Source organism: Coffea arabica, chromosome 1e, assembly GCF_036785885.1.
Source record: "Coffea arabica cultivar ET-39 chromosome 1e, Coffea Arabica ET-39 HiFi, whole genome shotgun sequence".
In the NCBI taxonomy this organism is placed as follows: domain Eukaryota; kingdom Viridiplantae; phylum Streptophyta; class Magnoliopsida; order Gentianales; family Rubiaceae; genus Coffea; species Coffea arabica.
Window position 1 is genome coordinate 1,885,991 of NC_092311.1, and position 18,455 is coordinate 1,904,445.

General features: G+C 34.4%; 1 protein-coding gene across 2 annotated transcripts; it reads left to right on the top strand.

Moving 5' to 3' along the window:
- Positions 1-1,849: 1,849 nt before the first annotated feature.
- LOC113700164 (WEB family protein At3g02930, chloroplastic) lies at positions 1,850-5,665 on the top strand. 2 transcript variants are annotated; one of them, XM_027220675.2, is made up of 3 exons: positions 1,850-2,281; positions 2,892-3,108; positions 3,184-5,665. In XM_027220675.2, the coding sequence occupies exons 1-3, from the start codon at positions 2,265-2,267 to the stop codon at positions 5,515-5,517; spliced, it is 2,568 nt and encodes an 855-aa protein (XP_027076476.2). In that variant the 5' UTR covers positions 1,850-2,264; the 3' UTR covers positions 5,518-5,665. The 2 variants fall into 2 exon arrangements, with proteins under 2 accessions (XP_027076476.2, XP_071906966.1); XM_072050865.1 differs by having other exon boundaries at positions 3,187-5,665.
- Positions 5,666-18,455: the final 12,790 nt, after the last annotated feature.

Consider the following 18,455-nt stretch of genomic DNA (forward strand, 5'->3'; position numbering starts at 1 on the left):
TGTGTGTGTGTGTGAATATTTTCCACTTCTATAGAGAACTGAGACATCTTCAGCCCTGCAAATCTAAACATTAGGTATACTTTTCTTCTATTTTTCAAGCATCAGTCTACATTTCATAGTTTTCTTGTTACTAAAATGAAGCTTCTTCTTGATTATACGCCATCTTTCCAAGCACATTTTATCTAAAATCTGACTTTGCCAGCGACCAAGTAAAATGTTCAAAACTAGCAAAACAAGGACTAGAGAGACGCATGTATGAACAGCCACTATGTGTATTACAGATGGCCCATGATAATAATTTCCATTCACCTGACCTATTATCACCAATTTATTAATAAAAGAGAAAAATGTTGTTTTGGTACCTAAATTTTGACATATGAACAGTTTTAATTCCCAAAATTTGGACAATGATAAATCTAGTACCTAATTTTTCAACTATTCAGCACATTTAGTACCCCTGATAGATTTTTCCTAAATTACTACTGAAAAAGGTCAAGTGATAGTCACGTCTAACAACTATTGTATAAAAAATGTCAAAGAAACGTAAAATATCCTTTTGACACTAGGTGTCATGTAAAATATCCTTTTGACATTAAGTACTAAGTTTAAGGACTAACAATTTTATTAAAAGGATATTTTACATTTTTTGACATTTTTTTATATAATAATTGTCGGATATGTAACTATCACATGACTCTTTCTGGTAGTAATTTGAAAAAAAAAAACTATCAAGGGTACTAAATGTGCTCAAAAGTTGAAAGTCTGGGAACCAAATTTGTTTTCGTTTAAAGTTTGGGAACGAAATCTGCTCATCTATTAAAGTTTGGTATCAAAACTGCATTTCTCTTTTAATAAAAAATATGGAGTATACAAATTATGATGGTGAGCTACCAACCCATATTTATTATAAATATTATATATATGTCATTTGGTTGATATTCCATGTGGGCTGGGGATAGGTAGTTAGAGGATGCATTTCTTCAAGCTTTAAAACACCCAGATCTACCTTCCATTTTCACAGCTAATCATTTTATTTGAAGGTTAAGTGCACTTTACTCCCTCAATTATAGATGCTTCCCCTCTTATATATGATCAACTTACCACCTCAGGGCTATTCAGTTTTTGTGAGATTTTAACATGTACCCATCCATGTACCTTACTTGATGGAGAATGTTTTTTATCAGATGAGTCACAATATCTATACATATCTTAACATGTCCAGTTGCCGATATATAGAATTTTCCCAAATCTCCCAAATGTTTTTTTGTATTTGGACCATTTATTACATTAAGCATTTGGATAGATTACCATATTGAATAGAACATAAATTCTTAACAATGGATTGATGAGAAGAAATGTACTGTGATTTTGACTAGAATCTGCAATCACTTAATGTAAGGGGCAAAAAAATTATTTGTACTTATCGCCTACTAATATATTCATCATGTTGTATTATAGTTTTGACACAACAAAACTATTTAATTGAATAATGTAATAAAATTACTAAGATAATGCCCCGGCGGGCAGCTCGAATGGTATCTTTCTTGGTCTTTACCTAAGGTCACCAATTCGAATCACATTGATTATTGTGCAATACATTTTTTAAAAAGCTTCTACACCACGGTAGAGAATTAGTCTGACGTAAATCAGGATACTTCCTGCATAAGAAAAAAAAAACAAAGATAATCCTTAGAAAAAAAAAAGTTACTAAGATAACATAATAGATGTGATTATGATTAAGGGTCAAAATTGCACTTTATCCATAATTCAGCACCATCTCAGATTCATTTAACTTTTAGGCACAAACATACTAATGCTATAAATCATATTTAAGACCATTTGACAGAACATTCAAATTTACACTGGTCAAAAAGGAGAAGAACATGGAAAATTCAGCTGAAAAAGTGACAAGAGACAGTAGACAGTATAGCAGGAGTAGTGGTGTACTTCTTGTTGGTGGTGTGGCCACTCTGGAGTCTGGACTGAATCTCTGAGGAACCAAATAAACACCAAAATCCCTTTTGTTTCAGGATACAGATAGATCAATGATTCCTTCTTCCTCTTGTCTGTAAATTCCCCATCTTCAATTATCAACCGAGCCACCCCAACACTTCTGCACTCGCAGAACACCGTCGCCAGTTTATGCTCTCTTTCTCTCTCTCCAGACAAAGAAATACGGTAACACAACTGCTATTTCTGCTTCAGACAAGCCTAGAATCTGAAGGACTTTGATCTTTCTTCCTTCTAGTAGGGAAACCAGCATCATGTCTACTAAATCCAAGTAAGTTTCTTTCTTGCAGATCTGATGTGGGACATTCTTTCTTTGTTTCTTAGCTCTGTTTTTACCCTCATTTTTTCTTGTTTTTGGGCTGTTTTTCATCAGCTGCTCCGCAGTGCCGCATTAGTCTCTGATATGGGATTTTTTTTCCCCCTTGCTGTCTTTATTTCTGTTGGGGTTCTGTAATTCTTTCCATTTTCTCTGTCTTGGTTGTTTGCTTTTGCTGCTTGTCCCTGCTGCGAAGCACGTGATTACGGAATTGTGGTCTGTTCGGTTAATCCCTTGGTTTGTGCACTTGTATATTTTTGAATTTAGGTTGCTTGCTAGAGTCCTAATTTGCTGATATGGATCTGGGATCTGAACTTCTTGCTTAAACTAAATAAATTTCGCTGGGGATTATTGTCATCTTTGCTTGTTTGTTTTCTCTGTTTCCTTTTCTTGGTCCATCGGGATGGAATGTGTCAATAGATCTTCATTCTTTGCTTTAAAGTTGTAAAGATTACATTTTGTTTATCTCTTTGTATTGAATGATAAGTCATGAATTGGATCATAATCTGCTGAATATGATATTCAACCAGTCATGTAATGGTGCCATTTTGTGAACTCCAAACAGATCTAGTGGTTTTTCTGAAACAACTCCAAATAGCAAAGTATCACCTGCAACCCCAAAGGTTAGTAAACTCAGCAGCAGGGGGGGAGTGACTAAATCTGCTACTGATTCACCTTCCCGCCTGCAAAGTACACGCATTTCACTTAATCTTTCACCAAGATCTGTTGCTTCCAAGCCTACAGTCGACCGCAAGCCCACGAAGCTTGGTACCCCTCCTGATGTAAGTTTTCATGAACTCCTTCCTGTTGCGTAGCCAAGCTCCTGTTCTATAAGTGATACGGTTATCATTCTGCAGAAGAAACCGACTGCATCTCCAACTCCAACTCGTATATTGAAGCCGTCAGAACTACAGGCTGAACTAAATATTGTCCAGGAAGATCTCAAGAAGGCCAAAGAAAAGCTAGTCTCATTAGAGAAAGAGAAATCGCAGGCTCTTGAAGAATTAAAGGAAGCCAAGAGTTTGGCTGACGAAGCAAATGAGAAGCTCAGTGAGGCTTTGGTGGCTCAAAGGCGAGCTGAAGAAGATTCTGAGATTGAGAAATTTCGAGCAGTTGAGATGGAACAGGCTGGCATTGAGGCAGCTCAGAAGAAGGAAGAGGAATGGCAGAAAGAGCTTGAAGCTGTGAGGAATCAACATGCATTGGATGCGTCCGCCCTACTTTCCGCTACTCAGGAGCTTCAGAGGGTAAAGCAAGAGCTTGCCATGACTTCTGATGCAAAAAACCAGGCACTCAGCCATGCTGATGATGCAACTAAGATTGCTGAGATTCATGCTGGAAAGGTTGAAATTCTGTCCGGTGAAGTTGTCCGGTTGAAATCTTTGCTTGATTCAAGGATGGAAATAGAGGCTGATGAGAATGCCAAATTAGTGGCAGAGTTGAAACTAGAGATAGAGACTTTGAAGCAAGAACTCAAGAATGCAAAAAGCTACGAGGAGATATTGGCAGAAAAGGAGGCTAGTCTTGAGCAACTTAATGTTGAGCTGGAGGCTGCAAAAATGGCAGAGTCTTATGCGCACTGTTTAATGGATGAATGGAAAAAAAAGGTTGAAGAATTAGAGCTTCAAACAGAGGAAACAAAGCGGTTGGAAAGATCAGCATCAGAATCTCTCGAATCAGTAATGAAACAACTTGAAGGGAGTAATGATTTGTTGCATGATGCAGAATCTGAGATTGCATCTCTTAAAGAAAAGGTCGGATTGTTAGAAATCTCAAATAGAAGGCAGAAAGCAGATTATGAGGAATCAGAACGTCATCTTCAGATGGCCAAGGAAGAAGCTTCTAATCTGGAAAACAAGGTTGAATCTCTTACAGCTGAGCTTGAAGCCGTGAAGGAGGAGAAAACTCAGGCCTTAAACAATGAGAAACTTGCTGCTTCCAGCGTGCAAACCCTATTGGAAGAGAAAAACAAGCTCATAAATGAGTTGGAAAATTCTAGGGATGAAGAAGAGAAAAGTAAAAAGGCAATGGAAAGCTTGGCATCAGCCTTGCATGAAGTTTCTTCAGAAGCAAGAGAAGCCAAAGAAAAGTTGCTCTCTGTCCAAGGTGAGCATGAAAATTATGAAACACAAATAGAAGATCTGAAGCTTGCTCTGAAAGAAACAAATGAGAAGTATAAGACCTTGCTTGATGATGCAAAACAAGAAATCGACGTTCTAACCAATTTGAATGAGCAATCTAAGCAGAAGCAGCAAAACTTGAAGAGTGAGTGGGCGCAGAAGGAACTTCAACTGATGACCTCTCTCAAGAAAATTGAAGAAGTTAACTCTTCAAGGGAAAAAGAGATAAGCAGATTGGTTAATTTGCATAAAGCGGCAGAGGATGAAGCTGGAGCAAAAAAGGAAGAAGAAATTCGTTTGACGACTCTGCTTAGGGAAGCAGAGTCTGAGGTCTCTTATTTAAAGGAAGTTCTTGGAGAAGCTAAGGCAGAAAGCATGAGCTTGAAAGAAAGTTTATTGGACAAAGAGAACGAATTTCAGAATATTCTTCAGGAGAATGAGGAGCTCCGAAATAGTGAAGCTGCCTGTCAAATGAAGGTCGCAGAGTTGTCTAAATTGCTTGAAGAAGCTTTGGCCAAAAAGCAAGCTGAAGAAAATGGTGAGCTTACAGACAGTGAAAAAGATTATGATATGCTCCCAAAGGTGGTGGAATTTTCTGAACAAAATGGAGGTGGAAGCCAAGAGAAGCCAAAGATGGAGCTCTCCACTCAGCAATCTGAGCATCATCTTGAGGAACACCTTCCAGAACTAGAAAAACTCTCACATGATGATGCTCTACAGACTGGTGCTGAGAAAGATGTATTAAATGGAAGACCAAAAGAAAATGAGAATAAAGATAAGGAAGACGATGACTCTGTAGAAGCTGATTCAAAAATGTGGGAAAGCTACAAGGTTGGGGAAAAAGACTTCTCTCCAGAGGGGGATGCTGAGCAGGAATCTATTGAGGAGGACTTGGAATCTAAGGCTGATGGTAGTGAGGGCAATGACCAGGCTAATGGGCTTCCTTCAAAAGAAAACTTTGATGACAGTGGAAGTTCACCAACTAAGCAGCAAGGTCAGAAGAAGAAGAAAGCTCTGCTCCGCAAGTTTGGCAGCCTACTCAAGAAGAAGGGCACTAGCAACCAGAAATAGTATACCTATGCCCATGTAACATCTTTGTAAACATGAACATGGTTATGTCACTTTGTGCGTGTGATTATTCTCATGTATGCATACTGATTGGTTTTGTAACAAGTTTTTACTGTCGAGATTTTGTTAATTACATTTCATTTCCAACCAATTATTCTTTTTTTTTCGTCTTTAATTGATTCTTAGATGAAACTGTAAGCAATTTTGGGAATGCTGTATTATAGAAGCTTCTAATTCTTCTACAATGCTCAAACATAACACGATACATGCTGGAACAAAGGGAAACTAGCATACTAACAAAAATTGAAGATGGGTATACATGGTGTTCCTTGCTACTAGGGCTTTATTCTGCCACCTTTCTTATTTTTGTTCTCAGAATTTGAAGATCCATAGCAGTATGAGAAACAGAATGCTATGAAAGGCATTGGCCACCTTCAAGGAGTTTTACACTACACTGGCTTGTGACTGCCTCGATGAGGAAGATCTTGAAGGACAAGTCAAACAAGAGCAAACAATGGGAATCTCTGCCTATGCAAACTTTTGCTGCTCAAACTACAGGTAATATATTGCTACTTTATGATAACCTTGTTTTCACTTTACATGGTCTGTTGTAAATTAGTCCTTTTATTGATTTCTAATGAATTTGTGGTGCATTTGCTGGTTTACAAGTGTTCATGTTGTCTTTCATCATGAAACTACCAGTTAAGTTGAATAAATATTAAGCAAAACAAACAAGAGTTTCATATTTTGAGAATGATGGAAGAAACTAAATTTCTCGAGTACATATTCCGTGCTTCATCATATGTATTTTATGTCCCCTAATCTGATAGATTTATTTGAGAAATATTTCTCTGTTTATAGAGAAGGTAGTATCTAAAACCTTTTCTATCTTGCATTTGGATGGTATTTCCGCACTGAAGCCTTACTTTTGAAATCATGTTGAACTCTAGTTTTGGGTTCTCAGATTTGGTCCTATCTGCAGAAACTGGTTAACAATAAATCTGCTAACATGATGACCTGAATTTTGCTGGCCTTAGGAGTTCTGTATCATGATAAATGCTGCTATAGTGAAAATTGCTTCAGATGTACTGTAGAAGCTCAGGAAAAGAGATTGTTCATGCATAGGAATAGGTATTCAAAGTGTAGTTATCTTTACCTTTTTCTTCTCACGCAAGTCAATTTTGGACTTGTTTGAGTTTCACTTTTCTGATGATCTTCAAAATCGGACGTGGAAATTAAGATGATGCTACTTAACTATGGTTCCTCATTTGCCTGGCTGTACCTATCGCGTGAGAGATTCTGACCCTAAAAAGCTGGAGTTTTAAATAATGCACACGCCTAAATCCCCAATGACAAGTCTCCTGTTGATAAAAACTCGCATGATTGATGAGCATAAGATTCCAGTATTTCGGAAGGTGTTTTTTCAATCAAGCTTCTTGTGCGGCTGTGCCTCATATGTTCAAAAATCCGGAAATTGTTATCAGAATTTGCCAATGCAATCTATTTTTTTGTAGATGTTACAATTGAGGCATAATGTGAAGTTGAAGGACATGACTGCAGACAAGTTTTCCTGACTCATATTTGTATCAGATGGTTGGACTATATCATTGTAGTTAAAATGGTGGTTTGATGCTTCAGATTTTCATTTTTATTTCGGAGGAGAAGGGCTGATTAGTTTTGAAGACAAATGATGAGAATTTGCAAGCATGGATTTAACAAGTGATGAGATTTTGCTTAGACTGACAAGAGGAGCAGGTATTTAGTTCACATGAATGACTAATTCGAAACCAGAATTTTTCTCAAATGGATCATTATGTTAATTTCTTCTAAAATACAAGTTTTAGTTTAACCAGTTGGATTTTGCACCTAAAATTATGTATGCTAGTCTTCTGTCCTCTGGTAATCTAGTTGTCGTTGTTGGACTGCTATCCTTCATATGCTGTTATGCAAAACCTGGAAAAGTGAAGGCTTAAAAAAGTCAAGGCCAAGGTCATTTATGAACCAGTCTGAAACTGTTGTAATTATAACATTTTTGAGCGATGAAGTTATAAATTTTCCTTCCGTAACATGCACAAGCATATGCGCATGCTCTTAGTATCTGATAGTGTATATTCCGACACTTATTCCGACACTTTGGACTCTTTTTGGAAAATATCTGACCACAATGGGAGAGCTACATAGAGATGTGCAGTCTCTTTTACATTTGCTTTTTACTAAAATATGTGCAGAGAAATTAATCACCTCTCTGAGAAAAGGTAGAGTCCCATCTTGCATTCATGCTCTTATCTATTCAGTTTACGCTTGCATAGGCTTGTCAAGTTGAGGCTTGTCAGGATAGCAGTCAGCAGGACAAGTTCTTCATACATATGGAGTCTTGAATTCTGAAGGAAAATGGAGATGCTTCTTTTTAGATGGAAACAAACACCTCACTCCTTAGTGTGTGTGTATGGTTCCATTCTATTTTCATGTGGAAGTCTTTTTTTTTTATCACAAAATTGCAGTATCAAGCCAAAAATGGCAAAGATGGTTGCTAAGAATCAAAGAAATCAAGTTCAATTAAAAGAGATGACTTGAGCTCTTTTGGGTAGTTTATTTATGCTGTTAGGATGTCTGATCAGACTGAAAGTTTAACCGACTGACAATGGATTTATAACATAATTTTCATCATTTCATAGTGTATAAATAATTTCATTCCATTTTTATTTTCATTAGGTATAGATATCGTATAACCTCGAGGGATGGATTAAGTGGTACGGGAAAAGAGAGCGTATGACCCTAGGGGATGGATTGGATGATAGGGAAAAAGGGAGCGTAAGAGAGAGGTTTCGAATTCGAGATCTTTCACTTGCACTAAAGGAAAAAAAAAAACGTAGAACAAAATATTCAATTATCAATGTCCATCCAAAAAGTAAGCAAATTTTCTGCAAATAAGCAGTGAACAGGAGAATTGAAAGTAAAATTACCCAAAAGAAAGTTGACAAACGGATGAGTACCATTATTATTTATTGCTTTCACAATTGTTACAATAGCTCCCTCCTATAACATGGATTTACCCAACGTAAAAATGTCCAAAAACAACATCTGCTCCATTTGCTTCATCAACTCAACCATCTTACACAGAAAAGAAAATTGAAGATAAAAAAAGGGCTCTATGATAAATTTATTTGGACCTTATTCTTTTTATGCTTTAGTTGTATCCTTAATCCTTCATCGTTAAGAGCAATCTTGTTTGCAACAATAGAAGCAAAGGCACGCATTTGCATTTGAGCAAAATCCACGAGCAATGTTGTGAAATTTCCCTCCATGTTGTCTCACACATTCTCCATTGCAAGTATCATTTTGGCAAGTTTTTCCAAGGGGAATAGTAACCGCACATTCTTGAGTTCCATCCACCTTTGATATTGATCCAAAGCCTATATTTGGATTCAGCAAAAAGAGTAAAGAGTTAACATCTCAATATACATATATATACATATATATAGAAAATAAATAAATGTATATTTGCCATGCAAGGATGTACAAGAAAATCAAAAACCTTCTAAAATATTTTTTTCCCATTTAATGCCAAACATAATTATGGCCCCTTTGGGCAAATGAATTTTTTGGTTGTTTGTCTAAAACTTTACTGTAACTTACTGTAGAAGTTTTTTAAAAAATTTTTGAAGTGTGTTTTTTTTTTTTTTGAATATTTTGAAGTGTATAGTTTAAAAACTTTGAAAAGTTTTTTGAAGTTACTGTAACTAAAGTTTTTAAAAAAACTTGTAACAGACAAATTTGGCAAAAAACTTGTCTACCAAACAAGGCCTAATTAACATCCTAATAGAAAAGCTATGTATGTGCATTGATGTACATAGAAATGATAAAGAATTTATTGACAAGGACAAAACTCAAGACCCTTTGTTTGGAATGGCAAGTACAATAAGGGAATAAATTTACCCTTGTCTAATCACAAAGAATGACCCACAATGGGGGGGGGGGGGTAAAAAATGCAAGACAGGATGCTCAGAGAATTGAAATTTTACCAAGTGAGACAAGGAGTAGAAGAACTGTGGTAGCAGCAATGGTGTAATTCCTCATCTTTTCTTTTCCCTAGTTTCTGAAATTTTTAAGTAGCAAGGTTATGGTTAACATATGTTAAATCTTGCATACAAATGGGTGCAAATCTAAAGGTTTTGAGATAACTTTTGAGTTTTGTCATAAAAGGAAGAATATCCTTGTGGTTATTACCAATTTGAATTGGCTTGTTTTGAAAAAGAAAAATTAGCTAAAATGACAGCCAGGTCATGTTTAGCTCATAGTTCATACTAGCTAACAATTTAAAGGGATAATATGAACAACAATCAAACTCATGTACTTACCATCTTTTATGTAAAAATTATACAGGAAAAGAGATGGTGGAAGTGCCATTAACAACTACCTTTGCCATGACATAAACTGACAAAGATCTTGTATGCCACAAAAAAGATACTCTAACTTTATGAATAGTATGATTAGTTATTCCTAATCATACTGTTTATTATCTTTCTATTTTGTAAATTTAATTGTCATATAATAAAACCATCGTTTGATTTTTCCTTTTCAATATTGACCGCTGGTCGAAATATTGAATTTCTCCTATACAATTTTCTCCTCATAAATCTTAATGGCTGTAAGCTGATATCTGTGCGTATGGCTACAAAGATTTTTTTTTTGTTAGATCATAAACACGTCTTTTAATTTTATTTTTTTTTAAATCACTTTGTTGTGTGACGAACAATTGCTTCCCAAAAATGCTTCAATATTTTCTCCGTTGAGTGAGAATTTTTTCCACCCCTCCTCCCCCCCCCCCCCCCACCCCACCAAAGATTAGGAGGTTTAATTTTTGTAATTTATTTAATTTCTATTTCTTTATGTTCTCAATTTTGGCTTCTGAAATTTTGTAGAGGCTGTCGCACCACATGCTACCGGGAGCATTGCTTTGTCATTAGTTGTGGAATCTAGGCCTATATTCAGATTTAGTAATATATACTCCCTCCGTCCCATTTTGATAGTTCTGGTTTTTTTTTTCACACCGTTTAAAAAAAAAAGTAGTTAACTTTGTTGGAACAATCAATTTAGGTAGCTATTTTTCTAAAATACCCTCACATTAATTAGAGTACAACTTTATGGGAACTTGAATTGATGGTAAAAAAAGAATCAACTCTCATTAAATGGAGTAGGTTTATAGTAACAACAACTTACATTGAATAAGGGTATTTTAAGAAAATTAAAATACAACTATATTCTTCAATTGGAAAGTGGACTACAATTTGGGACAGACGAAAAATGAAAACAGGACTATCAAAGTGGGACGGAGAGAGTATCATTTGCTAGTAAACACTTAATTATGCAACTTTGTCTTAATTTAGAATACTTCGGTGTTTGTTAGCGAGATATCCAGGAATCAACACACTGGACATGTTAATGTTATATCACATTCAATTCTCAAGCTAATTTGAGAATTGTCTTTAAAATTGATTAATTTTTGGGCTCAAATATCAATCTCAGTATCATATTTTGATGTGGATTTGCATATTTCTACCAGTTAGTGTACCTAGAAGCTATGTTCCTTTTTTCTTGATAAAATATTAGCTGGATTAGCTGTATTTGATAGGAATGTTCTACTTAATTATTACTATTATTACTCAATTTTGTTATAATTATTACTATTATTGGTTCAAAAGAAGTCCTACTTAATCTAAAGCAATTATTTGCTCTAGAGGCATCTTTGGTGTCACCACCAAAACCCTGGTCCTACTGTTCCAATTAGTAGACTAGTAGAGATCATAATTTCATATCTGTATTTGAACAGTTCATTTGGGGAGGCTCTTAGCACTGAAGAATCATGAATAATAGACAATAAAAGTTGATCAATTATAAACAATCAGAAATGCATAAAGCATACACTTCTGAGAGTTCTGGAATGGTTGCTCTTAGTCTGTCCATGCCTCTTTGGGATTCAAGTAGTACCTGTATCCATGAACATCAAAATATAGAAAAATTCAGAGAAGACTTTGAATTGTTCTCCAGAGTATTTATTTTGAAATTATTTTGAGGTCAGCTTTTTCAGTGTTTGTGTGGTGATGGACGAGCGGAATTTTCCTCCGAACTATTTATTGATGGAAGTGAAAGTGAAATAATTGGCTGTAAAGGTAAGTGAACTCTTGGAAGAGGACATAAAACTAAGAATACAATGTATAGTGGGCAGGGATGGATTGGATGGTTTGGGAGCAAGAAGTGAAAGTGAGAAATTTCGAATTCGAGCGCTCCCACTTACACTTAAATTAAAAAAAAAAGCTAGTAAAAAGAAAATAATACAATTTTTTGTAGGGTGGGGTTTTGGGGGAGGGTTTGGTGGTAAAGTGGGAGGGGTTGTAATTGAGAAATCTTGAACTCAAATCTTCTCACTTACTGGAAATATATACTGAAAATGTATATAGTTTATACTAATATGGTCCACTGATAGATAATCTTACAAGTAAATTAATCCTATACATAATTAATTTCACTTGATTGTAGTATGGTCTACTTGTAAATCATGTCCATATCAGAAGAAAACCTTACACAAGAGGAAGGCCTCTTTTTTTTTTTGGTGTCTTTTCATGCCTATTTTCTCCAATTTTTTTGTGGATGTTTGAGGTGTTATTTGAAACAATATGACTTAGGCCCTTCTGGGTAGTGAAATTGGCATTATATGGATCCCATAGTTAGGACACATAATTGTCACTCCCATGGTAGATAACACAGATCTGTTACAGAATTTTCAATCACCAATAGCGCATAAAGAAAGTAAGCTCTTATAATCAAGCAGTGAACAGAACTATTGAAAAGTGAAATTGGCCAAAAGAAAGTCATCCAAAGGATCAAATACCATCATCTTAAAATGCTCATATGTTGCTTTCCCAGTTGCCATAATAGATCCTATGAAATGCATCAACTAAAGTAGAAGTCCAAAAACAACATTTTGTCCATTTGCCTCGTCAACTCAACCGTGTTAGATAGAACACAAAATTGAAGATAATTAAAGGGATTGCTGAAAGACAAAATTTACTTGAATCTATTTTTCTTTATACTATAATTGTACTCTTCCTACGAGCAATCGATGGTGCAACAATAAAAGCAAAAGCCTGTCAATACAAGTTGATTCAATTGGTAATAATGAATCGCTTTCTTATAAAAGATTGTGTGTTCAAATCTTGCTGTCGACGTGAGAACTGTATTGCTGAGAGATCTGTAAAAATACCTATAAACAATCTATGATCCTGAAAGCATGCCCTAACCCGTGATGGTGACCGGAGTCGAATCCACTGAAACATTTCCTTATCAAAAAAAAAAAAAAGGCACGTATTGGCTTTGGAGCATAGTCCACGAGTAGAAAGTTGATATTTCCCTCTCAAACATCTTGCATTTGCATGCATCATTTTGGCAAGGTTTTCCAGTTAGAATAATGACCACACATTCTTTAGCTCCATCCACCTTTGATATTGATGCAGAGCCTATAATTGGACAAAGCAGAAAGAGCGAAGAGTTTAACATCTTAACGGAAACTGCAAAATCTACGTTTAGCTTGTGTACCAAAAATTTGTTTACGAAAATTCCGATTAAGGTTATATTGAAAGCACATACGTTATATCCAACGTTGGATTGAAATCAGACATGAATTTTTTTCTTAGTACACCTAATGTACACATAATTTGTCATTTAAAATGTATACATCACATTTATTGCCAGTTAGACACTTTTGCCATTAAACTTTATTTTGGTCAAAAGAAATTAACACCTAGAACTCCTCTTAACTGATGGCTATCTAAAATCGAATGGACATATCCAACATATATTGATAATTTCCCAACCAGCAAGGACACATTTTATTTGTACTTGTTCTCTACCAAACCCCGAGGCTTTTTTTTTTTTTTTTTTTACCCTCCCATCCCTCCACAAACCCTGTACAGTCAATCCTGAATGATAAATAATAGTTTAGAGAAAAGAATAATTATGTCAACTTTTGGAAGAAAAACTGTGAAACAATGCCTCCATATGAAATCTTAACATTGTTCTCGAAGTATTGATTTCATTTTATAGTTCTACAAATTTGTACCAAAAAAAAAAGCTTCTAAGAGGATTTTTTTTTTTTTTTCCTAATGCCATTTGACTGATAATCTTGTAATTGAAAAACTAATGTATGTGCATGGATGACAAAGACATGATAACGTAAAGAGTTTCATTGCCATGCACAAAATCCAAATTCCTTTGTCCTGAACTATATTGACAAGCGTTGAATAAGTGCATAACTTTTATGGATATGGGGCAGGTGCGGTCATCAAAAGAACCGTCCCTGGACAATTCACGGTCAAGATTTGATCACAAAAATTGTACGGTGCAAATTTTATCTTGTATCTCGATTTTAACATGTGTGGGAGACACAAAATTTTGTTCTAAAGTTACACGTTATCGAAAGTAAGTTACACCATGTGCAAAATGCACATAACTGCCAGCTTGTCCTAACTTTTACCCTTGTCTAATCACAAAGTATGACCCATATGAAATAAGGAAAAAAGAAATATAAGAGAGGATTGTTCACAAAATCTAAATTTTACCATGGAAGACAAGGATTAGAAGTATTGTCATATTTTCCCTAGGGGATGAATTTGTTTTGCTGGAGTTTCAAGTAGCAGGAATTATGCTTAATATATTTTAATCAGGCAATTTACAAATGCAAATCGTAGAGATTTTGTCATAAAAGGAAGAATTTCATTTTGATTATATATTGATAACGTGAATTGGCTTGTTAAAACAATAGAAAAAATTATTGAATTAGCTGAAATGAAAACCAAGTCATGGTTTTTCCGCCGAGTTCATACTAGATCAAAGATAAAAATGTAAAGGGAAAATATGAACAACATTAATATTCATATACTTACTATATGATTTCGTTTTTATTTTTTTTTCAATAATCAAATAGTAACACAAGATAATGAATTAAATCTTGGTGAGTTTATTTTGTATTATGTAGAACTGATGGTCAGACTCATAATTATCCACAACAGTCAAATTAAATTAATATATACTATGACGAAAAAAATGTGAGTGTTGTTCAAAAATAATTAATTTTTTTTAAAGGAAGTTATTGCATTCAAAATAATGGACAGAAAAAAGAGTTGAATACTTTGAACAAAAATTGTAAACGGAATCTTTTGATATGACATAAAGTGAAAAAAATTATATTCCTGCCAAAAAAAATAACTCTAACTTTATATAAATTCTGATTAGGTATTCCTATTCATAGTCTTCATTATCTTTCTATTTTGCGAAATCGATTGTCAAACAATAAAACCATAATTTGATTTTCTCATTTCTGTATTGATCTCTGGTGGAAATATATATTTGGATTTTTCCTGTACAATCAGCTCCTCGTAAATTTCTGAGGTTGTGAGCTGATATAGTGGCTGTTCACAAATTGAATTTCTTTTTTATTTTTCTTCTCAATTTTGGCTTGTTCTAATTTGTAGAGGCTGTCGCTGCAAACACTACTAAGCAACATGGTTACATATCATTAATCGTGGAATCTGTGACTATATCTAACTTCATTTGTTCATTTAAGTTTGGGTATAAAAAGGTTCGAGTGAATTCGACTCCAGTTACCACTCACCATTCACCAAAACAACAGGTCAAGATATCATAGAGTCGAATTAAAATTACAGGTCATGTACAGTTCAACCAACTTTAGGTGATCACTTTGTCTTGTTTAGAAAAACACATCAGTGTTTGTTAGAAAGGTTTTGTCATCCATGCATCAAGAAACAGGGTATTTTTTAATCAAATGTTCACTTCTCAAGTTAATTTGAGAATTATTTTTTAAAATTGTGTTAACTTCTGGGCTCAAATTGTCAATCTCAGTAGCATATTTCGATATAGTTTTCTTTACTACTTTTGTTTTTTAAGAATTAGGAGCTGGAATAGTAAATATTTGATGGGCATGTATCATTTGTCTTGCTTAATCTAAAGCAATTATTTGCTCTAAGAAGGCATGCTCATTGATGTCCACCAAGACATGCATCCTACTTTTCTAGTTAGTCGTCTAGTAGAGATCAAATTTTATATTTGTATTTGAACAGTTAATTTGGGCAGGTTCTGAGCTTTTTAGTCATGATTACTAGCCAATATATTTTGATCATTTATAAACAGTTAGAAATGCTTTACATTTCTGAGAGTTCTAGAATGATTGCTATTACTCTGTTCATGTCTCTTTGGGATCCAAATAGAAAAAAATATATACAATAAAATAGGGGGAAAATAATCAAAGAAATCTTTGTCTTAGATATGGGTCAACCATATATAAATAATACTAGTTTAAGGGACTAGTGGATTATCCTCATAGACTATTTCTTGATAGACATGGAAGTAAAATAATTGGTGTAAAGGAGGGTAGAATCCTGGAAGAGCACATGGAACTGAGATTTAATGTATAGATTGAAAAAGAGTTGTTGGTCAATGTTGTTGAACTAAATTACATTATTATATTACAAATTACAACTTAACGCTTTACAACTATATATAAGCAGGGAGCGAAGGATCGGTTAGATGGTTCAGCAGAGGAACGGTAGATCAGAGATTCCAAATTCACACCTTCTCACTTATTAAAAAAAAAAAAAACCTACGTCGAAGATTTGATAAGGATCAAGTCTAATAGTAGACTATCGTACAAGCAGATGAATTCTAAATTTATTAACTTCACTTAATTGTGAAATAATTTATTTGTAGATCAGGTCTAAAATCTTACATGGGAGGATGTGGGATTTTTTTTTTCATTTTTTTACTTTTCATGTCTATTTTTCAATTCTATGTGGCCGTTTGATGTGGTATTTGAAAATAAAATTGGTTGCCAACTTACAATTTTAGTGACCTTCTAAAATGGCTTGTTAACATGAGAAAACATACCTACCAATACCAAAAAAAAAAAAAGAAAGTATTTAAACAAGACTTTAATGTTCTTGTGGGGTAAATTTTTAGAACACGGAATTGGAAATTGTATATTTTCGTTCAAAGATGCTGTCCTAATCTTGTTACTAGCATTTATGTCGAAGTTGATAAATTATTCAAACTTTGAATTACAATAAATACAGATGCAGATAAGAAGAACCTTTGCAGCCACATTCAGATAGCAATTATTCATCGACTACACAATAGAAATTTAGCAGCTAAAAATTTAAGAAAAGTTGTAGGATAAGATTCTTAATTAATGTTTTATTTTTCTGGCTTGTTGCTGCCACGTTTATGCTGTCATAATTTCTTAATAAAAGTCGTGGGACCAAATATTTATGGCAACATTTTCGTAGAACATTTGAGGAAATATTTTCTGTAAAATTAGTGCAATTTTTTTTGTCAAAATAGTGTAAGTTTCAAATTTTACTTTTTTAAGGAATAGACAATAGATTGGCACGATATTTAAATTGCATTTCTCCTTGCCAATATCAAAATTTTTATTTTTTTTCAAGAATTTACTTTCCAAGAACAAGATAAAGAATACATTTTGCTCACTCATTCGTGCAGTCCTATTGAAGGAGTGGCAAGAATAAATGCAGCAAAAATCGCTTCAGATGATGAAGGATCAGATTCTGTCTAGAAAATTAATGTATATGTTCATAGAAAACGTAAAAAAATTTTGAGAAAAAATGTCAATCCAAATAAAGCATTACGAAGAAATTTCGACGTAATTTTAAAAGTGTAAGTGTAGGTTGCTGTTGTTAATGCATAAGGCTGTAAATTACATGATGTAGGTTGTTATTCAGAATATGTTCAAAAATTGTAGAATTTGTGAATCTACTATTTGTATGAAATAATATCCAATGGAAGACATTAAATCTACAATATGTTAGAACTAGGAACCTGTACATATAATTCAGATCCAATCCCTTAACAATTGCAAGTGGACAAATTGCCCACGGATTTGGAATAAGTATTTTTATTAATTGATATATAAAACACAATATTATTGTATGGCTGTAAAAATTGGTACAGATGAATAAAAAGTTTCACACGTACTCTATACAATCATATAAAGAACAATGCATCAACTTTTGCAACAAATTATTTAAAAAAAAAAAAAAAAAGAACGCTTGAAACAAATATAACAACTAGATTTCTATACAATAGTAACGAGCAAAGAAGTCACTCAACTATATAAGATTGCACTATTTGGTCACTGACGAGGTGGTTTCCGGGCAAGTGAGCCAAGTCGGCAGCAAGAACTCACTTGTCGAGATATAGAAATGTCTGATGTTTTATCCCCCAATCCCACTCCGAAGTTGAAGTCAGTTATGAGTCGGAAGTTATAAATAAAACCAATTGAATTAGAGTCTTTGCGTATCTTTTTCACAAATAGTAGAAGGGTATTTATAGTAGAAAGACCTATGGAAGAAATAATGAATTCTACTCCTTATCAACTGTAGTGTGACACTGTAGGGCAGTGGTATCAAAAGTAGGCCTAGACAGGAGGGTGGTGGTGGTCATATCAACCTGCCATGTATTAATCAGCTTTGCCTGCGGTGTCATGTGTCAGGGTGAGTGACCATACTCGAGAGTGAAACCGAATCAATAAATCGAGACAATACTCGTCTCGGGAAGGCGAGGATGAAATGCATGTTAGCGTTAAGGAGTCGAGGTAATCACCTCAGCATTGAAGATCCGATAAGGGTCAAGATGAACACCCACAGTCACCCTTTTTTTATAGTCAAAAAGGTCTATAAACTCGTAAAAGTGTACCTTTTTCAGTCATTTTGTTGAATTCTGATGTTTTAATAGCAAGAAATGCATCCGTGCAAGCAGTACACTTAAATTTTCAAAAGCAAAAGTATAGCACAATCTTTGGCACCAATCGAGAAAAAATTAAGGACCTTTTGCATTTTGAAACTTTACTAATGTTC

Coding starts and splice junctions, on each gene's coding strand:
- LOC113700164 (XM_027220675.2), top strand. Junction 3,109..3,183: donor AGCTTGGTACCCCTCCTGAT/GTAAGTTTTCAT, acceptor ATCATTCTGCAG/AAGAAACCGACTGCATCTCC.